We start from the raw sequence: 15,143 nt of genomic DNA, 5'->3' as shown, positions 1-15,143 counted from the left end.
TGTGTGTGCGGGGGGGGGGGCTCTCAACTTCTTGGAGGAGGAGGCCGTGCAATGGCTGGAGCTAGGCTTGAGTTGCCATCGGCAAGAAGAACGAGCCGGGCTCGTAGCCCTTGCTCACCCTAAAGGAAAATCCACACTCAATAAAAATGCAATACACATGCACTCATGAGCTGGCTCTAATCTTGCCACCAATCATGGGCAAACGATTAATTTTAGTCAGTTTTTTTAATAAATACCATTGCCTTTTCATTAGCAAAAAGGGAAGAGACGAGGCGGAAGCAAAGAGTGGAACATGGGCATCAACCTCTGCGTGGCAATCTGTGGTTATATGAAAAATGAATTGCCTTTTCTAGACCCACCATAAATTGTGGCGACCCCCACCGGAAGTTGAAGACATGGTGGGATCAACGATGGATTTTTGATCCGTCGTTGATAAAAAATCCTCTTGCAAAAAAGTTAGGCTTCCCCCTCCGTCGTGAGCTGCCTCCGAACTGTGAACCTCCCCCTCACGAGACCCTACCCTTACCATCTAAGCTGCATCGTCTAGGTAGATGAGCCCTTATATTACTTTCGTCCGCCTTGTCTGACTGGGTACTCGGACATCCTTTTTTCACCGAAAATGGGCGCCCGCCTCAAACGTGCCATGTCATGGATGGGCGCCGCCCTTGTGTGACACAGGCCTAAAAATCCTGCCCGCCCCCTCTGCGTTGATCTGACGGCCCAAAGTCCCCCCCACTCCGCCGATCAAATGCCACGCCGTAGATCCCTGGACTCTCTACCCGTGGACGACGGCAAAAAGTGAGCCAGCAGGCTTGCAAACTTCTACAATATCGTGACCATCAGCGCACATACTCGTGCAGACACACAGACACATTCGCGCGCACACGGGTACGAGTACTCTCTCTCTCTCTCTCTGAGACCCATGGCCGAGCAAGATTCAGAAGCAGAAGCTTCCCACACACAAGAAGGCGACCTGCACCGACCTTTCAAACGGAAATTTAACGACACTGACGATACCATAGTATGGCCTCCTGTGGTCATCATTGAGAATACCTTGACACATTTCGATAAGCAAATCAATCAATGGAAGGGCCTTGAGAACGAGGAAATCCGCTGTTTTCTGCGGGGATTTAAGGACGTCCAGTTTTCAAGAGTGGTTGCTCTATATGGATTCCATGGCAACAGAGGCAAGGCAGTGGTTATTTTTCCTGCCACGCCCTCAGGTTACATGGATGCGCACACTTTGTCAGAGTTACTGGAGCGTGCACAGCGTGGGCGCCAACACTGGCAAAGGGTGTGCCACATCAAAGATCCCTGTGGCCCTGGTAAAGTCACACCAGACGGCAAGAAGATCCTATACGGCTATCTCGCTTCAGAGCGAGATATGCTTGATGCAGACAAGGCCCGAAAGGTCGTCAAGCGCTGGGCCATGGAGAGGTATGAGGAGAAGGTCCTGCAACCTCTCAATCAGTGTGAAAGGGTATGCCTATTTTTTATCTTTGTCTTCTTGTACACGCACGCGCATGCTTGTGCGCACACACACAGTCTCTCTGTAAGCATACACACTTTTTTCTTGAAAGAATGGGTCTGGATCACAATTATGGAAAAAACGTTTAATATGAAAACCATACAAATCGATGTTTACATGTTAGCGAACATTTGATTATGTGGCTACTCGAGTAAAACTTAGTCTTGCAAGTGTACACATTATGGTCAGCTGAAAGGCGAACTGGACAAGGATGGCCTACTTATGTTTATTTGTTCAAATCTTCAAATGTTTTTTGACATGAGTTTCCAAGACTATGAAAACACCCCACGACTTGCATATGACCTTGATATATACCAGACAATGAGGGTAAAAAGTATTTCTTTGTGCCAATGCTCCAAATATGGGTGGAGAATCGAGATGAGAGAAGTATTTCACACATGGCCCAAACACAATAACAAAACAACCCTCACTCCTTACTAAACTCCTGGGAGATACGGTGTTATAAGTGCATCTGTTAGATGGTAAACTCTAGAACGCCTCCTCAGCTCTTTGGAAGGGAATCAATTCTAGCGAGCTGAAGTGAATGTTCAACTACCTTTAAGAAAGAGCTTCGTGAAGAAGTCTTTAGTTGTTAGTTTTGGCGGGTCATCTCCACGGTTTATGTCTAGATCTAGGGAGCGAGGGATTCTTTGTAGGTATGCCTGCCCTCGTGAGACCAGTGTCTTGGGTATGTCCCAAAGTTGGTATGGTGGGTCGGACCTGTGTTGGTCCACATCAGTTGGTTGTCCTATTTTAGGGCAATGTCTCTTCATATTCTCCTCTTTTATCTACTGTGTTGTGAGGGATATTAGGGAAGTCATGCAGCCATGCATCTCGATTCTCCCCCATATATGGATGTTCGAGTTTTGAAGGTCATCTCTTGGGTGTCTCGGTTGGATCTAGGAGGAGAGGGTTTCTTTGGGGCTCTTCTTGGCCTTGTGAGGTCCTTCTAGAGTCTAGATGTCTTGGGCAGTGGCCCTTAATTATCTAGTTTGGTCAACTTCTATGCCACATGCAGAGGGCACCTTGTTGTTAGGCTATGACCCTTGGGGTATTTCCCATTTCTATGCGATGTAGGGTATTTAGGGTTGGACAACATTGCTGCACCCCTTTTGGTGGTGGTTGGGGGATGAGGGCGTGCCTCCACTAGGTAGAATTGTGAGCCTTGTAGTTGTATTCTAGAGATCTCTCCTTAGGGCTTGTCCACTAATACGTCTCTAGACATTAGGATGGGTAGTGTCTTACTAGTGTGAACTAGGCCCTTAGGTTATGGCGTTATGAAGTCCTATACATAGGACTTGTCACATTTGTGATCTATCTTGTGTGACTTCATCACCCTTGGACTAGAGACCTCTGGCGGTGCTTGCCTCGACACCAAAGCTAGGGTGTGGGTTGGTGGTATGGGACGCCAATCCTTGAGGTGAGACACTAGGCGAGAGTAGCTGTAGTCTCCCAGGTTTGGGTTGAGCCAATTAGGCTCTATGGCTCGGAGGTGAGTCGGATGTCTGTCTCTTTTGTTGTTTTATGTGCGTGTTTGGCTTGTGTTCCATGATGGGTTGTTGGGAAGCACTAACATTGGTATCAAAGCGAGTATCATGCTCTCTCCCATGGCATGGAGATGTGCACAAAACCAGTAGAGTTGATGGGACATGATAGTCCAGCCTGACAGGTCCACTCCACTCTCGAATGGGGTGGTAGGGGATGCTACTAGCGGGAGAAGTGGGCAAGGGGGGCATTGCTAGAGTGCCAATAGAAGCAAAAGAGAAAGGGGGAGAGAGAGACATAGAGAGATTGCATAACACAAAGGCTGTCAGAAAGTGACGATGTGGCGTGTCTAACTAGAAGGAAATTGGTCGAGAGGACCAAGGAAAACTGAACACAAAAGAACTTGAAGAGTTTTGGGCGTGTGGCTTAAAGGAAGGGGTTAGGATTTCAAATCCTAACCCAATAGGTCGAACCAACTTAAGGAGCATCGGCTGTGGGGCCTAAAACCCAAAATATTAAAGCTTGACGTCTGGATGTGTCCGTTAAAACGCATTGATTGTTGACATGGCAGGGATGTACGGAATATTGACATTGCAGACTGTACGGAAGTTCCGCTAACATTGCCACGTGGTAGGCTGTATTGATTTCCGCTTTTTACGATGCTAGATTTTGGCAGTTTTACGTGGGCTTCTTGTGCCACATGCACATCTAACCCTATGTGCATGTGGACAAGCTACTTCATGTCTAGGGTTCACGTCATCTTAGGAAGTGTTCTGGCACCTTTGTGAGCCTGTGCGCAGGCCGTGCATGTCCAGGCACTTAGAGTAGTTGCGTAGTCTCTGGTTGCACACAACATGATCATCAGAATTACAGTCAGTAGCCATCATGAGCAGTTTATAGTGCACAGAACCCATTTTCTCTATTTTAGCCATTTTTCACTTACTATTTATAAGTGACTGCTGGGAAATTGGGTAGGGCAAATTGGCTAAGGTGATATATAAGAAAGCTAGCACTAGCACTTTCTGGCAGAAGAGGCAGCAGAGACCCAATGTCTGGCAGTGCATTTTCTCAGCAAGACCCAGCAGGACAACCTAGCGTTTTTCAGCCAACAAGACGATCTAGAGTTTTTCAGCAGCGTTTTGCAAATTGTAGATCAGCCTTGGCGTTAGCAGATCACAGGAACAAGCGTGGCGTTTTTGCAATTGCAGACCAACATCAGCGTTTTGTAGAATCCCGGCGACAGAACCAGCCCTAGCTTTAGCGTTTTCAGTTTTCAGCACCTAGACACCCCAGATCAAGTCCCAAACCTTGCAGATCTCTTCGCAGCAGATCCTCGCTGCGTGGTCAGATCAGCCAGCGTTTTCAGTTTCAGCCCGCTGATCGTAGATTTCAGCATCTGTGTTTTCAGCACATCGTCGTCGCGTTGTCGCCATTGCCGTCCTCGCCGACATAGAGTCAGAATTCAGCAGATAGCAGATTTGCAGATTTCAGCCCCTAGCGTTTTCAAATTTCAGCCCGTCTCGTCACCGTCATCATTGTCGTCGACATCTTCGGCAAGTCCATTGCATCTAGACCATTGTACCAGATTTGTGCGATTAATAGGATAGACCTCTCGCCATAGAGAGTGGGGCCCTTGGAGGAGGGTTTGACAACATTCTGGTGTGGTATTCTCTCCTCTCTCTATCTCTCAGTCTCAATACCTTCATTCACAGTGTCATTCACTTTGTTTGTGATCATTTGCACTCTCTCACTAAAAGACGGAAGGCTCTCCCTTCTGTAAGTAAAAGGAACCCTAGAGCACAGTTCGGAGCACTTATCTTGAGCAAAGTTCAACATTCCCTTCCGTTGCACCTTACATTGGTATTAGAGCTTTGGCAAGGTTCTGTATCACTCAAGGAAAGAACCACAAGATTTTTTTTTTGGCTTGTTGCGGTCGCACGTAACCCAAGTCCTCTTGGGCGTATCGATTCCTAATTGTGTTTTTGAAGAGTGACAGGTAACCCAAGAAAGAAGGGCTTGTCCAGCCTCCCCTTGTTCCTCTTTTCACGCATTGAGAGCGAACCGTGCACTTAGCGGCCGGCCAATTGACGTGAGGTGGGAAAAAGCAACCTTGGTGTGAGCGCAAGGCCGCCAAGGGGTGCGCCCGCAAGAAATAGTAGAGCTAGGGTAAGAGGAGATTCTTCACTAACACAGATTGCATGCTAAAGAAGAACCTCAAGAACCTCAAGAAATCAAGGACTCAAGAACCTCAAGAACCCAAGAACCACAAGAACCCAAGTTCCTCGTGAACATAAGTACCCAATATCTCAGTGATGGTCATCACCCGAAGTGGAATGGATACTTTGCGCAAAGGTGATGAGCATGGAGGTGGTGAAGAAAAATTTTCCCCACCAGGAGGTTTTTTCGACCCTCGCCCTTCTCTATCTACACCACGGTTTGCACCAAATCCTATGGAGGCTTTGGTCAAGACGATGATGGACATGATGTTACAACAAGAAGCGCAGCACGCCGCCTTGGAGCGCGAGCGCGAAGAAAGAAAGGCAATCTCAGATCGCGAGCGCGAAGAAAGAAAGGCAGAATTGGATCGCGAGCGCAAAGAAAGAAAGACTGAATTGGATTGCGAGCGCGAAGAACGATGGTTAGCCTTTGAGCGTGAGTGCGAGCAAACGCGCTTGGCGGCCAAAGGCAGCTATTGAGCTCGAGCGTGAGCAAGAACGTGAAGCCCAACGCATAGCGGGCGAAGACAGACGAGTGGCCTTGGAGTTAGAGCGTGAGGCGCAGAGAGACCAATGCATGCAAGAGTTGGTCCTACAGGTACTTACCTCGAAGCCCGAGCCGGTCAAAGATGTTGATAGTTCATCAAGTGGCACAAGCAGAGATTCGGACTCAAACAACCCCGTCACAGAGAAGTTGACATTCAGTAAGTACGACGGTAAGATGGATGCTATTGTTATTCATTCTTGGTTGCGTCAATTTAATGCTTATTTTGCGACAACTAAGAAGACAGGGAATAGCAAGGTTTTGACGGTAGCCACATATCTTGCCGGTGATGCCATTAATTGGTACCACGCATGGCAAGAGGCACAATTGACCATGCACCTAGAGGAAGCCGAAGAAGGGGCGCTCCCTTCCTTCAATTGGGCCGACTTCCAAGACAAGCTCAAGACGCGGTTTATGCCTCCTCAGTACCTAGCACGGTTGAAAGAAGATCGACACAATCTCAAGCAAAATGGTATGCCAGTCATGTCTTTTTCTGACCGTGTTTTGCAGCTCGACACCCAATTAGAGGCATTCCTTTTTGGGTTGGACGACTATATCAAGTTTGATGAAGAAGTCTTCGACCCCGTAGATCTCAACAAGGCGGTAGCAATTGCTCTCTCCCAAGAGATGAAGCACAACAAAGGAAAGCCTAAGGAGAACAAGACTTCTCAGAGTACCTCTCAGACTCCTCAGAACGGTAACTCTTCTAGCCAATCTTCCAATAGTCTCTCGGAAAAGAACACTCAAAATGAATCTAAGGATAAAGCTAACACACCTGCTAAACCTAAGCTCACCCCAGATGAAAAAGCCGCACAAGGAATTTTAGGAGGATACATAGCGGCAAAAGAACAAGTCATTTATTCTAAGGAAGGTCGTTGTTATCAATGTCACGTCAAGGGTCATATAAAGAACATATGTCCTAAGAATCCATCCAATGAACCTAAAGAACCCATAGAACCCACATCCTCTGTTAATGCCATAAATGAGAACACTCGTGTGTGTCACAAAACGGGAGCGTACACGAGCACTTAAAAATCTGAAAAATATAATACTTTGCAAACATGAGAGAAGGGAGAAGATCGACACAGTATGGGGGACCAGAAGATGGGCTGGTCCCCCCCGTTAAGAGTATTCTTTATTTAGGGAGAATTCTTATACAAGCACGGGAACCCGAGGAAACCCCTCCGTTCTGTAATCCTAGACCCGAAGGTCGTGCTTTCCCGTAAAGGACTTGGGCACAAGGCCGTTCCTTCCCGTAAGGGGCTTAGGCGCGAAGCCGTACTTTCCCGTAAGGGACTTGGGCGCGAAGCCGTACTTTCTCGTAAGGGACTTAGGCGCGAAGCCGTACTTTCCCGTAAGACGGGAGATTCCTGCAAAACAAACCACACAAAGCAACAATTCTCAATGCGTATCAACACTGTATACCTGTCGCTCCTTACTCGAAAAAGCAACCTCCGTACTCAGTCGTCACACGAACACTTGCAGTTTCCGTCACCAGTCTCTACTCCAGAATCCCAGTGCTAGCACTTTCTGCTGCTTCCGGCATGTCAAAATTGGAATGCTTGCTGCCCTTTTATAGGCTTTGGCACCTGGCGAGAATAAAGGCCCAAAAAGCAGAGCCAGCACTCCTAGAGAGAGGAGAGAGAAAGATCGCAAATTCAGCCCTCCCCCTCTGCGTAGCTTTTCTAGCGCTGCCTTTTTTTGAAGGACTTGCTTTATTTTATTAATAAAGACCCGGTCACTTAAAAGTGACTGGCCACTTTAATAAAATAAAGTGTGAACCTGTTCAAACTGTAAAAACTCACTTAGTCAATGAAAACAATGCTACACGGACACATTCCAGGCGTCCCCGGGTGTAGGACACGGTACAGATGCAATGGAGACACAGACTCCTCGCGGGAAAGCATCTGCCTTCCCGCGACTGTTCTTGCTTTTCGTAAAAAGCTTCATTGAACCCATCTTTATTCTTGTGCTTGCGTTCTTACGTGTATTTTCTTCCTCAGTTCGGATTTCCTCCTTAGCCTACGGGATGCCCCCTTACTGATGCACCCGTCACCCATCATGTGACGCATCAGAGGCACTTGTAACCCGGCCCTTTCCACCGAACCTACGGAAACTCCTTCGCGATGTTTACCGTCACCCATCAAATGACACATCAGAGTTGTCCGTTCCTGATGGCAGTTCTTGTAGCTACAATCTTTTTAACAGTTCTTAGTGCACATAATAAAATATCCTAAAAAAGAGATTTAATCATTAAAAATAAGAAAATAGTCCAATTAGCAACAGTGTGTCCCAAGTTTCTCATGATCATCCAATTGACGAGTCTCTCATGAAGTGTTATGGTCATGTGAATGGTCAACACATGGTGGTCTTGTTTGATTCTGGTAGTATGCATGATGTGATAAGTGACTCTCTTGTCGAAAGAGCCCGCTTGGAGGTTTGCAAGACATCTGCTGTCGAGGTGTCGGGCTTCGCTTTCGGTATGGACTCTCTCATTACAGGAGAGTGCCTCGATGTGTTATTAACGGTTCAACAAGTGTCCTTCCGCAAAAAAATTGTAGTGTCTCCTCTTTCAGGATGTGATATGCTTCTTGGCATTCGATGGTTTCGTGAGCATAACCCTCTCATTGATTGGGCGGACAATACTTTCACTTTCAATGCCAAAAGTGACTCTCCCATTGTCATTCGTGGGGAGAAGGTTGTTCATTATTCATCTCTCATTTCTAATGTGCATGCGAAGCTTGAAAAGAAAAAGGAGGAGACTCAATCTTTTCTTCTCCAAAGTACGACACACATGATTTGCATGAAACAGATGCGATTATTCACAAGGATGATGATTTGCATGATAAAGATGTCATTGTTCACAATAAAGCTAATGTAAGGTGACACATCTAACCCTATGTGCACGTGGACAAGCTACTTCATCATAGGGGTTCAGTTCAGGTAGATTAGTAAGTGTTTTGGCACTTTTGTGAGTCTGTTCGCAGACCGTGCATGCCCAGACACTTAGATTAGATGCGTATCCTCTGGTTGCACAGAGCATGATCATCAGATTTCCATCAAAACCCATCGGGAGCATTTTTACAGTGCATAGACCTATTTTTCCTATTTTAGACAATTTTCACTTATTATTTTTAAGTGACTTTTGTTGGGAACTTGGTAGGGCAAATTAGCAAAGCAAAAAAAACCTAGCGCTAGCACTTCTGGGCAGAAGAGGTAGCAGGGACTTCGCGTTCAACACACCTTCTCAACAAGAGCCCCCACCGGCAGTTTACCTAGCGTTTTCTGCATCAAGACCCAGATCCAGCCTTGCGTTTTTGGACAAGATCAGCCCGACAGCAACAGAAGATAGATCAGCCTAGCATTAGCAGCTTGCAGCAGCAGATCAGCCCTAGCGTAGCAGATTTCCACAGTAGGACCATTTTCAGCCTAGCTTTTTTGGAGCAGCGTAATGAGATGGACCAGTTTTTTGGAACTGCAAAACGCTAGCTGTTATGCAGAACCCGCAGAAGAAGTTCCGAACCTCGCAGATCTCGCCTTCCCGCAGCAGAGCCTCGCCGCATGGTCAGATCACGCGAAGTTGGCAGTTTCAGCCCGGAAAACACAGATTTCAGCATCTGCGCTTTCAACGCGGCGTCGTCGCATCGTCGTCACCGACAGAGTCAGAATTCAGCAGATAAAGATTTGCAGATTTCAGCCATTAGCGTTTTCAGATTTCAGCCCTTCTCGTCGTTGTCCTCATCGTCGTCGACATTGTCGGCAAGTTCAAGCATTGTAGAGATTTGTGCAATCAATAGTAGACCATTCTCGCCATAGAGAGTGGGGCCTTCGGAGGAGGGTTGACAACATTCTGGTGTCGTATTCTTCTCTTTCTATCTCTCAGTCTCATGCACCTTCATTCACAGTGTTTATCCACTTGTTTGTGATCACTTACACTCTCTCATTAAAGAAGGGAAGGCTCTCTCTTCCTAAGTAAAAGGAACCTTGAGCACACTTCGGAGCACTTATCTTGAGCAAAGTTCAACATTCACTTCCGCTGCACCTTACAACTAACCTCATTGCAAATACGATCAATATGAAGAACCGATCTTGGCTCTCGAGTCGAGATCTGGAATCCACTCAGGAAGTATTGTGTGTTCGCATGATTACTCGGCACGCATTGTTCGAGTGTTTCATTCTTGACGGTTTCTTGTATTTTCGTCACCATCTTTACGTGTTCCCTTTTCATAGGCATGCCGTATTGTACGACGCACATGATTCACTCATGGATGAGCATGGGTGTGTGCGGATTTCTATCGAAAAGAACAAAAGTTTGCATGACACAGTCTCAGAAAGAGCACAAGAAAATTTTTCCATCAAGCATCGGCATTTTCATTATGATTTGCCACAGTTGATAGATTTAGATCCGAAAGTCAAGATTCATTGTTTGCGTGTGTTTGGTGAACGGTTTGGCACTCCGTCACTTGGTTCATCTCAATTGCATGCATAGTCATTTAGGAAGCATAGTATTTTTCCAGTCACTTTACATGGAATGGGTATGTTCATGATTTTGTGTTGGAAGTGGTTTCAGGAATTTTCCTCCTCGGAGATTCTTGAAGAAGGTGAACCTATGTCCATAGACGCAGTTAGACCATTGAAGCAGCCACAGATCCCTTTGTGTCGCTTTCGGCGCGGCCCTAAGAAGTAAGCGTTGCAGACCTTTATGAAGTTCAAGTATCGCACGATCCATGTCACAAGACGGGCACCACGTGCCAATAGAAAAGAACAGACTGAACAGACTTTTAGCACTTCAATAACAACTGAACTGAAAGAGAGAGACGACACGCGACACAGAGTGGCGGAATTTCACCCGAGAAAGTATTGGCCTCAAACCTTGGCGCCCCTTTCAGTATTTCTTTATATTGCATCAACACGCTACAAGCTGGTACTCCAGACTCTGCACCTTCTTCAGGAAGCATGCCAGAGAATGAGCCCTAACCTCATATTTTAAGGCCCTATGCCCCAAAAGCAGTTTCCAGTAAAAAGCCTTCAAACTTAAAAGCAGCTGGTCCAAAAGCAAAGCCGAAAAGCTGCCAGTGTAAATCACAGAAATCTGTACAGCCTGCCACGACATCAACCAACGCAAAACACGGAAATTTGTATAGCCTGCGACGTCATCATGTCAGCGCAATTGTCAAAAATTTGCCACGTCATCAGTTTTTGCGTGTGTGCAGGTCCTGCTTTATTTTAATCCTTTGTCACTTGGGGCCCCATTGGACGGGGTCCCCATAAGTTGGGAGGACTTCTTCTGTTACTTGTTCTTCTTAGGGTTTAGGCTCCTCGGCCAACATCTGCAAGTTGACTCCATTCTTCAGGGCTTTGACACGTCATCAATTTGTTACAACCCACATATCAGAGTGGGCTGGCGAAGAGTCCTTTCAAGGATTCCAGACATTGTTGGCGATCTCCCTCGACGCCATACAGTTCGGTACCAGTACCTCACTTTAAAAAGGAGGGGATGCCACGTGCACATCTAACCCTATGTGCATGTAGACAAGCTACTTCATGTCTAGGGCTCATGTCATCTTAGGAAGTGTTCTGGCACCTTTGTGAGCTTGTGCGCATTGCATATCCTCTGGTTGCACACAGCATGATCATCAGAATTACAGTCAGTAGCCATCATGAGCATTTTACAATGCACAGAACCCATTTTCCCTATTTTAGCTATTTTTCAGTTATTATTAATAAGTGACTTTGTTGGGAAACTGGGTAGGGCAAATTGGCTAAGGTGATATATAAGAAAGCTAGCACTAGCACTTTCTGGTAGAAGAGGCAGCAGAGACCCAGTGTCTGGCAGTGCACCTTCTCAGCAAGACCCGGCAGGACAATCTAGCGTTTTTCAGCCTACAAGACCATCTAGTGTTTTTCAGCAGAATCAGCCCTTGCGTTTTGCAAATTGCAGATCAGCCCTGGCGTTAGCAGATCACAGGAACAAGCGTGGCGTTTTTGCAATTGCAGACCAACATCAGCGTTTTGCAGAATCTCGGCGACAGAACCAGCCCTAGCTTCAACGTTTTCAGTTTTCAGTTTTCAGTTTTCGGCAGATCAAGTTCCAAACCTTGCAGATCTCACCTTCCCGCAGCAGATCCTCGCCGCGCGTAGACACCGCAGATCAAGTTCCAAACCTTGCAGATCTCACCTTCCCGCAGCAGATCCTCGCCGCGCGGTCAGATCAGTCAGCATTTTCAGTTTCAGCCTGCTGATCGCAGATTTCAGCATCTACATTTTCAGCGCATCGTCGTCGCGTCGTCGCCATCGCCGTCCTCCCCGACATAGAGTCAAAATTTAGCAGATAGTAGATTTGCAGATTTCAGCCCCTAGCGTTTTCAAATTTCAGCCCGTCTCGTCACCGTCGTCATTGTCGTCGACATCGTCAGCAAGTCCATTGCATCTAGACCATTGTACCAGATTTGTGCAATCAATAGCATAGACCTCTCGCCATATAGAGTGGGGCCCTTGGAGGAGGGTTTGACAACATTCTGGTGTCGTATTCTCTCCTGTCTCTCTCTCTCTCAGTCTCAATACCTTCATTCACAGTGTCATTCACTTTGTTTGTGATCATTTGCACAGCGCTTTGGGCACCTGGCAGTGGCAAAACAATGAATTACAGCAGGCTGAAAGTTTGTTACAGCCTCACCAAAAAGCTTCTAAATTACGAGGGAATCCATTCTAGACATGTGCTTTTGACCTACAGGGGTAGTTTGTCGTCGTTATGTTACCGAAATTGGGTCAAAAACCTGCAATTTCAGCCCTTGCCAGGTTTGGACAGCTTTGTGAGACTTTGATCTACGTGTCCGGACCGTTTGTTCTTAATTGAATAAAGAAATACCGAAAAGGGCGCAAGTCTTTGGGGCCTATAGGGTGTCGGTCTTCGTGTGCGCAGTGGCATTCTAGTCACTAGACGCATCTGTGTTCTGTTTTCTTCTCAGTGCTCTATATAAAGTTAACAGGTAATTGAATTAGTACCGCCCTCTACGGTGTACATGCTGGTTTAATATCCGGTGAAAGATGTTTGCAAAATTAAGATCTGTGGCATACTAATCTACCATATCCTCGAAGCTTTGATGATGCATTGCGGAAATAGCCAGAACCAAGGGCTTACGAGACGACACATCTGCCACTAAATTCTTCTATCCTTGAACATGGACTATTTGGAAATGAAGCTGTGACAAAATGTTAGCCCATCTCATTTGCTTTTTTGAAAGCTATCATTGAGACAAGAAGTAGCGTAAACTCTCATGGTCTAAAAGACAGTAAAGCCGGCTCCGAGTAGGAAATGTTGCCACTGTGTAAGAGCATGGACAACTGCCAACAACTCTTTCTCATATATCTGTACAACCTGTTTAGGATGTGAAAACATCCTTCTCTTGTAAGCAATGACATGGCCTTCTTGCATCAAGACTGCTCTCAAACTGCGACCACATGCATCATAATAAACAAGCTCTTCATCGTATTTACAAGCAACTTATGTTTCCGCAGTGCCTAGAAAACCTGTAATAGGTGGTGTCTGTGCTTTGCCTCACTCTTGGAGAAGACGATGATGTTGTCAAAGAAAGTGCCCATAAATGATTTGTACTCTTTGAAAATCCTATCCATCATGAGCTTGAATGTAGTCGGAGCAGTTGTGAGGCCAAATGACATCACCAAATTTTCCTACAAACCAAAAATCGACCTAAAAGCTGTCTTCTAGACGTCTCTAGGAGCAATTCAGATTTGATGATATCCACTTTTCAGATCAATTCTCTTGAAACAAGAGGACCCCTGAAGTCTATTGAGTATATCATCGGTTTGTGGGATAGGGAATTTGTTCTTGATGGTGATTTTATTGAGAACTCTATAGTCAATGCACATTCTCCAAGATCCATCTTTCTTTAGTACCAACAACACGGGGGAACAAAATGGTGAAGTCCTAAGCTGAATGAGGCCCTTCTCAATCTGGTTCATTATTTCTTCACTTTGGACTCGGCTTACTTAGTAAGGTGGCCGGTTCAATGGTGTACTACCGGAAATCAAATCAATTGTGTGATCTTCGGGACTTAAAGGAGGTAACTCGCCTGGTAGGCCTTTAGAGAAACAGTCAGCGTGCGCTTGTCGTCCCTTTTCTAGATTAGACACATTTGACCTTTGTTCATCGTTCAATTCTTTCAAGAAGATCGGGTAAACAAAAAGACTGGATTTCATTAATTTGGAAACAGTCGAAGCCGTTACAAGTGGGACGGGTTCGCCCTTCAATTTTACATCGAGTACAATCTCTTTGCTCTTCTCATTCTTCAAGATGGCTTTCTATGCCCTATAATCGACCACGATGCTGTTCTTGTAGAACCAAGGGACTCCTAGGAGGACGTCACATCCTTCCAAAGGCATGATGTAAAAGTGCCAGCCAAAAATGTTGGCGTTGGGGCTGCCGGTGAAAAACGCTAGGGCTGCCTACTGAGAAAAAAGCTAGGGCTGCCAATCGATGACCTGCACCTGTTGCCCCCTGGGTCACCCATGAGAGGGCACCTTCACACTGGGGCTGAATGCATGCCATGAAAAGAAATCCCCCCCCCCCCCCCCCCCCCAAACCCCACAATGCCCATATGTAGGGCCTACCTGGATTTGCTCGTCCCAACCCTCCGGCTCCACAACCTAAAATAAAGGGAAAATAGGAGGGGAAGGGATAGGGGCACCAACACTAGATGCCTGGGGAAAAATTAAAGGGGATTGGGATAAAATATCCCAGGCCTCCAGGAGCCTTTTTGGCCATGGAACAAAGCCAAAACCCGAGCGAATTATTGCTAAACACAACCCGACATGAGAAACCTACCTCACACTGGCTGGGCACAGCCACAAAACAACCCTCATTCCTTAACATCTGTCCGGGAGTAACTCAGACCAACTATTCGAATCTAGAGAGATGCTTGAACTCTAACACCCCCTCTTAGCTCTTGGAAAGAAAGTCGGACCAAGAAGCTGGAGTGAGCAATCTGCAACTGTAAAGAGAGGGTTTCGTGGACGAGGATATTTGCTACAGGACTGCGAGGTCGAATAATATGTGGCCATCATACCATCCAACTACTGCCCCTGAAAGACATGCGGGAAGTAAAATCAATGTTTGCTGAAAATAAATCTAGCTCTAACAAAAATCTCAACTCAACTCAACCGACTCACAAGTTGCACAACGAGCATCTGTAGAAGGTACTGCTGTTGACCGCTTTAAGAGAGTGCTTCAAGAATCAAAACTAAGGGTAAACCCTCGAGGATAGAGTCAGAAACTTGCACCTCTGGTCATATACCACATGCCAGCAACTTCAGGTTGCTATGGGAAGTTAAAAGAATATGTCACAAAGTG

At 46.3% G+C, this 15,143-nt stretch overlaps 1 protein-coding gene across 1 annotated transcript in view; it reads left to right on the top strand.

Annotated features, from left to right (window-relative positions):
- The first annotated feature begins 796 nt into the window (after positions 1-796).
- The window catches only part of LOC147448106 (uncharacterized), a 41,885-nt gene continuing 27,538 nt past the window's right edge, over positions 797-15,143 (top strand). Inside the window, exon 1 of the mRNA XM_086523969.1 lies at positions 797-1,480. Coding sequence (XP_086380095.1) covers positions 923-1,480 — 558 coding nt within the window. The 5' untranslated portion in view covers positions 797-922. The remainder of the gene's footprint in view (positions 1,481-15,143) is intronic.

This window comes from Adiantum capillus-veneris, chromosome 11 (genome assembly GCF_014529385.1).
Source record: "Adiantum capillus-veneris isolate H3 chromosome 11, ASM1452938v2, whole genome shotgun sequence".
Classification (NCBI taxonomy): Eukaryota; Viridiplantae; Streptophyta; class Polypodiopsida; order Polypodiales; family Pteridaceae; genus Adiantum; species Adiantum capillus-veneris.
This window is presented reverse-complemented; position numbering and strand designations above follow the sequence as displayed.